Genomic DNA, 10,382 nt, shown 5'->3' with positions numbered 1-10,382 from the left:
GATCAGAAATTAGGAAAAATAGCAGAAATATTAAAATCTTGAAATCTTAAAATGTTTTTATTTGTTTAAGTAAAAAATTGGACATTTTTAAAAGATGATTTGTTTTTGTGTCTGATCTTCGAAAAAGGGAGAAACGCCCCCCAAAACCCAATCAATTTTGTCGAAAATCACACCGTCAGATTCAGCATATCAGGGATCCCTATTGTACAGTTTCAAGTTCCTTTCTAAAAAGAATTTTTTTTTTGGACAGAAGAAAGATCACCAATGTGTGTTTGTTTGTTTTAATTTTCCAGGGGTTGAACTAATGTTTCTAGAAGATCAGAAAAGCATGTGCGCCGATAAGGGGGCAGGGGGGCCTCCAGCCCCCCCCCCTGGCAGAATGACGCTTCCTTATATTTGGATCAGTTTAAAAATTTTTTTCACAAAACAAGTTTTCAAACAATCAGAAATTAGGAAAAATAGCAGAGTCAAACTCAAAGCGAGCAAAAATTAATATTAGTAGGGCTGACAACTCCATGCCTTCTCAAGACCAGAACATAATTTACGCTTTACTGGAAAAGAACAGAAAAACAAAAGACCGTGGATTGTCAGTTAAATATAGATATTCTGATATTTATTTCTTGAAATCTTAAAATGCTTTTATTTGTTTAAGTAAAAAATTGAAAATTTTAAAAAGATGATTTGTTTTGAAACACGTTTGTTGAAACAAATTTCGATCGAATGTGTTTGGGGAAAAGAGGATGTCAGGGGGGGGGGGGTATTTTCCCTCCATCACGTTTGACTCTTAAAATAGAACTAGAATTATACATCCAATCAAATGATCCTCTTTTAAAGTTCACAAGAAATCCCTTCCATAAAAACCTTTCATGCCACTGGGACATAGCTTACAACTCGTTACCCCCAGACTCTGGGTGGTTATGTCTACCCCAAAGGCCTTGTTATGTGATCTTTGGACCATTTTTGAACAAATGACTGTCTCTAAATTTCTGTCGGGTGTATTCGGGGAAAATATGACGCGGGGGGTATAGTTGCCCTCCGATAAATTTGACCCTTAAAAAGGGCACTCAAGTCCCGAAATTCTATGGATTTTGATGAAAATTACACCGTCAGATTCAGTATATCAGAGGTCCCTACTGTACAGTTTCAAGTTCCTATCTAAAAAGAATTACTTTTTTTTTGCTAGAAGAAAGATAATGGATGTGTGTTTGTTTGTTTTAATTTTACATGGGTTAATGGTCTAATGGTTAATGTTCCTAGAAGATCAGAAGAGCAAGGGCGCCCATAAGAGGGCTGGGGGGACACCAGCCCCCCTCTCTGGCTGAATGAAGCTGCCTTATATTGTATTAATGAACAAACTTTTTCCACAAACAAGTTTTTCAAAGAAAAGTAAAGAGCTCCTTTACGTCAAAAATGGGCAGAAGTACAAGTCAAATTATCTTCCAAGCGGAAAACTACCACAAATCACTATCAGTAAATAAATGAAACTAAAATCGAACAGAAATTAGAATAAATAGCCGAGTCAAACTTAAGAAGAGCAAAAATTAATATTAGTAGGCCTGACAACCCCAATGCCTTATCAAGACCGGAACATAATTTACTCTTTACTTATATATATATATATATATATATATATATATATATATATATATATATATATATATATGTAAAAAAAAGATGACCGTGGATTATCAGTTTAATATACATATATATATATATAAGTGTTTTTATTTATTCAAGTAAAAAAGGGAAATCACTTAAAAAATATTTTGTTTTTGAAACACATTTCGATTGAATGTATTTAGGGAAATGAGGATGTCAGGTTGGGAGGAGGGCTATTTTCCTTCCAGCACGTATGACTATTAAAATGGAAGTACATTTATACATCCAATCAAATGAGCCTCCTCTAAAGTTCACAAGACCACCCCTTCCACAAAAACCTCACATGCACCCGAGGCAAAGCTTGCAACCCTTACCCCCAGACTCTGGGAAGGAGTGTCAACCCCAAAGGCCTTGTTATGTGATCTTGGGACTATTTTTGAACAAATGGCTATCTCAAAATTTCTATCGGGTGCATTTGGAGAAAACATGACATGGGGAAGGAGGGTATAGCTTTGACTTAATGCTTCTGCCGAAATGCTTCCGGCGTCGAGAGTGATGCTACATGGAGCCTCCATTTAGACCGGTCTCTTACAAGGATGTGGACGTCCTCCTGAATATTTGCCATGGCTAAGAAGGCACCTGTCGTGTCCTTCCATCTGTTTGAGGGACGACCTCTTGGGCGTTTCCCGCCGTGCAGCACGGGATCAAAGTAAAAAATTGTTTATGAAGCAGACCTTGGTCTGTTGGCCACGTGCCGCTGGATATGGGGGAATCGCCTAACTAAACGCTCCGCGCAAAGGGTGACCTTGACCTCACAGTGGAGCCCATCCCAGGGACACTTAATAGTTAGATTCCTCTAGCTAATCAGGTCCCAGGCCTAGGGTCGGTTGGGCTTGCGACCCTCCACCCGAACCTAATTGCAACAAATAGTGATGTTATTGCCTCGGGGTATAGCCACCCTCCGATAAATTTGACTCTTAAAAAGGGCACTTAAACTCCGAGTTCCAATTCAATGAACCCACTCTGAAGTTTACACGACCACCCTTTCCGTAAAAACTTTATAGGCCCCCGGGGCATACCTTACAATCATTGCCCTGAGGGCTGTGAGGGGGGATACTCATCCTCAAAGACATAATTGCTGGGCTTCTAAACTACGTTAAACAAAATAGTTATCTCGAAATTTTGATTGGAAGTGTTTGGGGAAATGATGGCCATGGGGGGGGGGACTGGTTTCCCTCCACTCACTTGCCAATTAAGTAAGGCATTAGCCCTTTCAATTTAAAACCAACTGAGCCCTTTTCGAGGTTTCTACGACAACAGATGGTCATCTTAAATTATCTATTATATGCATTTCGGGAAAATACGACATGTGTGTGTGTGGGGATTGGGGGGGGGGTATCTGCCCTTTGATCACTTTTACTCTTAAAAAAACATTATAGCTTCTGATTACCAATCCAATGAGCCCTCTCCGAAGTTTATACGACCAACCTTTCTATAAAAACTTTACATCCCCCCCCGAGCGTTAGTTACAACCATTTCCTTGAGAGCTATGGGAGGGGTTGGGACATCCTCAAAGACACAATTTCTGGACCTTTCAACTACGCTGACCAAAATGGCTATCTCAAAATTTTGGTTGGATGTGATTGGGGAAATAATTGGTGTAAGGGGGGGGGGGGGCTGGTGGCCATCTGATCACTTTTGACTCTTAAAAAACCAACTAGAACTTTTGACTACCAATCCAATGAGCCTCCTCCGAGATTTATACAACCAACTTTCTCTATAAAATCCCTATATGACCCCAGGGCTTAACTTACAACCGTTGCACCTGAGGGTTGTTGGGGGATGTCGTCCTTAAAGCCACAATTTTCGGACCTCTAAACTACGTTGAACAAAATGGCTATCTCAACATTTTGATTGGATGTGTTTTGGGAAGTTAGCGTGGGAAGGGGGGTTGGTTGCCCTCCAATCACTTTTGACTATTAAAAAAGGCACTAGCCCTCTCAATTTCCAATCGAATGAGCTCTTTGAAGTTTCTACGACATTTTTTTTCTATAAGAAATGGCCTGGTCTGAAAAAAATAATAATACATTGTGCCCATATAGCTCTTTACTTAGGCAGCGCTATTGCGATGCCTATGATATTTTTTTTTTTGAGATTTCTATTATAAAGCATTTGAAGTACCGATTAAACCAGGTAAGTCCCCCACGAAATTCAGCTTATGGACGCCCATGCAGAAGAGGGCTCATTCGAACAAAAATTAAAAGTTCTAGTGCTCTTTTTAAGTAACCAAAATGATTGGAGGGCAACTACCCCCTCCCCAAACCGCCTTTTTCCCAGACATACAAAGTTCTGAGATAGCCATTTGGTTAAGCATAGTTGGAAGGTCAAATAACTATGCGTGTGTGGATGATGGCCCCCCCCCCACACACACACCCTCTGGGGAAAAGTGCTGCCTTCGTTCCCACCATTCTTCGGTTTAAAATAACATAATCAATAAGGTTAACTGTCTTAGCATCCTGTGAAAACCATGTTAACTTACGGGCCATTTTATGACCAAGTATTGTATTGGTTGTAACTTAAATCATAAAATGAGCAAGTAGCATTCTATTACTAATACCTTCCCAACCTAAAAAAGACTTGGCAGCTTCCTTTTCCATCATGAGCCCTATTTATTTTCTCTTCCCAGAAAATTGCCTGCAACATCACAAAATCTTTGGCTAAAATCACTCATCCATCCAATTTATGATTAAAATCTACGCTCTCCAGTTTTATATCCAACCAGTCTGGGAAAAGTTCTCTCAAATTGTCAAATTTGTCACTCTAAAAGCCATCAAAGTTCAGCTTCAAATTAGCTGTGAATACTACTAGATGGTGGTTTTTAATTATAGTACACTGTGATGCCTGCTGTAATCACTGTATGCTCCCCGTCCTATATCGATGATACAATTTTCTATTTGCAATAACGCAATTATGTTATCCGTCTTAGCATCATGCAAGTGTCGTGTTTACTTTTGGGTTATTTAGTAACCAAATACCATGTTTCTCAAGACCAAGTTATGACATTTAGTTACCATTACTATATTACTCCCGTACACTAAACCAGCCTAAGCAAGGATACTATCTTTCTTGCAGTTTCACTTATAAATTTTGCAACTAGACTTCTTTTATTAACGATGTTTTTGCAAAACTGTAATAATTTTTCCAACAGAATTTTTCTCTGGGGAGGCGATTGAGCTCCCCTCCTAGTGATTGTTTATTAGTAAGGCTTGCGACGCCACAGGGGAAATGTGACCTGTTTGGTTACTATGTTCTTATTGCAACAGTGTGTGCAATTTACCACAGCATCAAACAAGTATTCACATGTGGCGTGGTCGTAAAACTGATGCTCTTAAAACTTACACAGAGTACCCACACAGAGTTCCCATGCTTGCCAACGACTTGAAAGTAAGAAGTCCCGGGCTCCTTCAATTGAATGGAGGTTTGGTAATTTCTGGGGCCCATCCTGGTAACTACATGGTTTTGAGCTCTTCGCAGTTTACTCCCATTAATAAGACCCATTAATCGATGTTATGATAACAGTCACCCCCATAAAAAAGAAAGAAAAAAGACTGATGAAGTGTCCACTGCACCAAGTCCCTTGCGTTTCTGCATTCCATCTGAAGTATGCAAAAATCACCCTTTGTCCCAAAAGCTAGACATGACCAAGTGAAGATGAAAAGGTGACGTTGGGTAATGAAAAGATTGATCAGGTTGACAGCTTTATCTTGGTAGTATTATTAGTTAAGACGGTGGGAGCAGTGAAGATGTTAAAAGTAGAATAGTCAAGGCTCAAGGTGTTTTCCGCAGTTAAAAAGAGTTTGGAAAAAAAAGGAAGATAAGTCTGCAAACAAAAATTAGAATACTGGAAGATACAGTGATGACGGTGGTCAAATATGGTTATGAAGCATGGGCACTCCGAAAAGTAGATGAAGATTTGCTAGATATTCTCCAGAGGAATTGTCTACGGATTGTTCTTGGTACTGGGCTGACTGAGTGTATTTCAAACAGTCGACTGTGCGAAAAGTGTCGTTCACTCCTGCTTTTCAGGGCTATAATGACAGAAAGGATGAGATGGCTAGGACACGTTCTGCATATGAAGGATGATAGATTGTCGAAGATTGTGCTTTTCGGCCAACCGTCTAGGGCTAAGCGGAAAGCATGTCGTCCGCGGTTGGGGTGGGAGGATGTCATAAAGAAAGATTAGAGGGAAATGGGAACTTCCTGGGAGGCTGGAAAGAGGGAGGCTTTGAATAGATTGCGATGGATGAAAAGCGTACCTAACATTGTCAGACCTCAGGATGAGGTAATTGCCAACAATCAGTTGCTACGCTGTTCTAAAGAGAAAATCAGCATAATAATGTAGATAAGAAAGATCGAAGTGGGACTGAATATAATTCGCCCTGCTGTGATTGCAGCTCAGCAAACAATTTCAGTGATTTGAAAGTGATATATATGACTTATAGACATAAGAGGAGTGACATTGGGTTTGAACTATAATTGCGTTTATTTTGTTTGACAGTAACCTAAAAGCACAATTTTGAAAGTGGAGATTATGACGCCAAGATTATTTTTCTATTTTTTTGACAGTTCAAACGGGTCAAGCTTTTAGAATTAGTAATTAACCAAAATCCCTTTTTTGTTCTTCTGTAACACTTATTTGTACCTGTGCAAGCCGTTTTTTTTTCCGAAAAAATAACTAAACTTGAAAAATAGCTGGATATTTTGGACCACAATACTCAGAAATTGATGTCGCAACAAAGCAGGAAGACGTAACAGACAATGATAGAGAACCAATAAGGGGAAGGGCCCTGTCCCTCCTTTCCGAATTTTTATAATCCAACCGCGATTTGTGATACAATTTCTTATATTTCCTATTCAAATCAGCCCATTTTTTCATTTTCTCAAAGAATGTGCCCCCTAACAAAATGAATACCTGCGAGTATATCAAATAAAATTGCGACGCTATTTGACGGTGTATATGAATGGCTCTTGTCCTTGGGGTTACACAAACAACATATTTCAAATGGTGAAGCGTATAATTCTACACTAAAATCCCTCAAAATACGAATCTCATAAAACATCAAACAATTAGCAGATCGACGGAACAATAAAGAAAAATACGCCTGGTTTTCTTTTTCAAGAGCCCCAGTAGAGATTTTTAACAGAGAAGGGGAGCAAGGGTTAAAACATAAAATACAGTTTCCAAGAAAATGTCCTTTTTTGTTCACGATTATAAATAATTTTGCTCCTCGTGTATATGTCTGATTTCTTCAGGAGAGCTGCTGTTCCCTTGTTCTCCTCGGAATTGCCCTTGTGGATATTAGTCTCTTTGGATCACCTCAATGAACAAGCCAATATCTGGTTTTAGAATTAGTTCTGCTTGTGGCTTAATTGCTGAGATTGGTTCTTTTGATCGAACAATAAATTTGTTAAGAAACAAAGCAATAGTTGTCTTCGTCTCCAACATCGCAAACCTTTGACCTAGAATTGAAAAGAAAAACTACAACCAATAGGCTATAGAATGTAAAAGAATATTGTCCACTTACTCCTGAAAGGAGGTAGTATAGGTTGATAAAACCTATACTACCATCAACACACATTGGCCTAGCCTCAGATCATCAACAAACACCTAAACATCATCCTTGGCCAGAATAATGTCTGTTACTCACTTCTGGATAAAAGTTCGCTTCTCAAAAATAAAATTCGTTTTTTCTCCATTTTTTTGTTGTTGATTTTTCTAATTTTAGGGTATTATTAAATTTTTACCAGCTAAATAAATTGTTGTCTTATTTTTCTTTTGAAAATACGTTGAAAATCCATGAAAAACATGGATAATTTTTGCATTCTTTTAAGTAAGTTTAGATCCTTCTCTAAAAATATCCTAAAAAAGAGATCCCTTAAAAAAAGATCCTTCATACCCTTTTCTGTATAAATAGGGAAAAGCGCATAAATAAAACTTGGTTTGACTATCCAAAGGTTTATACATAAGTGAATCATACTACACAAAAGGATCCTAGTAGTAAAACATAAAAAAAACTAGTTTTTCGAACTGAAAGTGAGGAGCGACATTAAAACTTAAAACGAACAGAAATTACTCCGTATATGAAATGGGTTGTCCCCTCCGCAATCCCTCGCTCTTTATGCTAAAGCTTTTAATTGTTTTAAAAAGCAGAATTGTGGTAAAGAGTCAAACTTTAGCTTAAAGAGCGAAGGATTGCGGAGGGGACAACCCATTTCATATACGGAGTAATTTCTGTTCGTTTTAAGTTTTAATGTCGCTCCTTACTTTCAGTTAGAAAAACTAGTTTTTTTTTATGTAATTTCTGAACGTTTTTGAATTAATGCATGTTTGATTTTGGCTCTCCACACATAAATTATTAAAATGAAATTTACATTTTAATTCCTTTTTTGGCTAAATGGCTTTCTCTTAGTTCTGATCAGACGATTTTGAGAAATAAGGGATGGGGAAGGAGGCCTAGTTGCCATGCAATTTTTCGGTTACACAAAAAGACAACTATAAATTTTAATTTTTAACGAATTTTTTTATTAGTAAAAACTATACGTAACTTAAGAATTAACTTACGTAACAAACTTTTATATTCTTAAATTTTTATTATGTATATGAGGGGGTTTGTACCCTCGTTAATACCTCGCTCTTTGCACTAAATCGTAAGTTTTGTGCCGATTCTTTAAGAATGACCCCTGAATCAGAAAGACCGTAGAATAAATAGTTGAAATTACTAAAAATACTATAGCATAAAGAGCGAGGTATTTATCTCCTCCTAAATACCTCGCTCTTTATGCTAAAGTATTTTTAGAACCCCTCATATGCGTAATAATCTCTGTTCGTTTTAAGTTTCAATGCTACTCCTTACTTTCAATTGAAAAAACTTTTCCATGTTTATTTTTTCATTGTTCTTTTTTATAGTAATTTTAGAAAATCCTGCGCCCTTTTCATTGAATTTTTCTTCCCCCATGACATATTTCTCCAAGGAAAGCTCCTCCCACATAGCCCCCTCCCCTCAACCCCACCCCCAAAACCAAAAAAAAATCCCCTGAAAACGACTGTACACTTCCCAATAACCATTATTATATCATGAAAAGAGAAATCACCAATGCTACAGCACAAACACAAAAAAAAAAAAAAAAAAAAAAAAAAAAAAAAAAAAAAAAAAAAAAAAAAAAAAAAAAAAAAAAAAAAAAAAAAAAAAAAAAAAAAGAGACAGAAGGAGAAAAGGAAGACTGTTTTCCTAAATTAGTGATTAATATAGACCAGCACTTGAATGAGGCCTTAACCCTACTCATCCATACAATCACATAGGTCAAACAGCATAGCCACACACAATCAACCATAAAGAATAATCCATGGACAGGCAGTCATGCCGTCAATAAGTATAAGTCGTCATTTACCGTAAACACTGGTCGAAGTTTGTAACTTAAAGCCCCTCCCCCAGGGACTGTGGGGGAGTAAGTCATTCCCAAAGACATAGTTATTATGGTTTTTGACTATGTGGAACAAAATGGCTATCTCAAAATTTTGATCTGTTGACTTTGGAGAAAAAATGAGCGTGGGAGGGGGCCTAGGTGCCCTCCAATTTTTTGGTCAATTAAATAGGGCACTAGAACTTTTCATTTCCGTTAGAATAAGCCCTCTTGCAACATTCTAGGACCACTTGGTCGATACGATGACCCCTGGGGAAAAAAAAAACAACAAATAAACACGCACCCGTGATTTGTCTTCTGGCAAAAAATACGAAATTCCACATTTTTGTAGATAGGAGCTTGAAAATTTTACTATAGGGTTCTCTGATACGCCGAATGCGATGGTGTGATTTTCGTTAAGATTCTGTGACTTTTAGGGGGTGTTTTCCCCTATTTTCTAGAATAAGACAAATTTTCTCAGGCTCGTAACTTTTGATGACAAAGACCAAATTTGATGAAACTTATATATTTAAAATAAGCATGAAAATCCGATTCTTTTGATGTATAGTTTAGCATCAAAATTCCGTTATTTAGTGCTTCGTTTACTATTGAGCCGGGTCGCTCCTTACTACAGTTCGTTACCACGAATTGTTTGAAACCGGAGGACAAGGCACCTAGCTTGATCTCCACATGAAGCGCCTGAGTAGCAAGCTAGATGATTCCCATCACATAACCAACCTGATTTGTGAAGGCCTAACTGCTTCACTCACCTCGAAACCCCTTGAAATATGGAATCTATCGTAACCTTCAACAAGGAGCTTGATCCAGTATAAAAGAACCATGACCATGAAGCAGTCTAGCGTAGATCGTTTCCGTCTTCCTTCAGCATCCACCCCGTCCATCACTTGTTTGCTTATTTCATTGAAGGTACTCGCTAAGTGTTGCACTTAAAACGCTCTTGTTGACTTTCCTCTGAGAGAAGACTTAAAGCTTAAAGAGGCTCTGTTCATTCAATCATCGTTTGGCTTTAGAGAAGTGGAAGTGTCATGGCTTTCATGGCTTGAAAAAGGATGTAGAGCGAAAGAGCAGCCACTACAAGGATGATAAAGGGTCGGGTAGCTCCAAGCAGCAGCGTTTCAGGACAATGTTTGGGGTGCTGTCTCGGCATAAGCATCTGTCTACATCAATCCCTGCAGAATACAAAGAGTTTGGGGGATGGAAGGATTTCATCAGTCAAGGATGACACATCCCAGTGACAGGGGAAGCCAAGAACCTCTTTAGCCAAGTGACCAAGGTTCGAACCTTGATCAAATGATTTAACA

General features: G+C 38.1%; 1 protein-coding gene across 3 annotated transcripts in view; it reads right to left on the bottom strand.

Annotated features, from left to right (window-relative positions):
- Positions 1 to 6,655: 6,655 nt before the first annotated feature.
- LOC136034364 (cytochrome P450 4C1-like) overlaps positions 6,656 to 10,382 on the bottom strand; it is a 290,741-nt gene continuing 287,014 nt past the window's right edge. For all 3 annotated transcript variants that reach the window (XM_065715508.1, XM_065715507.1, XM_065715506.1), the window contains exon 11: positions 6,656 to 7,119. In XM_065715508.1, the coding sequence (XP_065571580.1) occupies positions 6,959 to 7,119 (161 nt within the window). In that variant the 3' untranslated portion in view covers positions 6,656 to 6,958. The remainder of the gene's footprint in view (positions 7,120 to 10,382) is intronic.

Source organism: Artemia franciscana, chromosome 13 (assembly GCF_032884065.1).
Source record: "Artemia franciscana chromosome 13, ASM3288406v1, whole genome shotgun sequence".
NCBI classification, from domain to species: domain Eukaryota; kingdom Metazoa; phylum Arthropoda; class Branchiopoda; order Anostraca; family Artemiidae; genus Artemia; species Artemia franciscana.
Note: the sequence above shows the minus strand (reverse complement) of the source record. Positions and strands in the feature narration are given on the sequence as shown.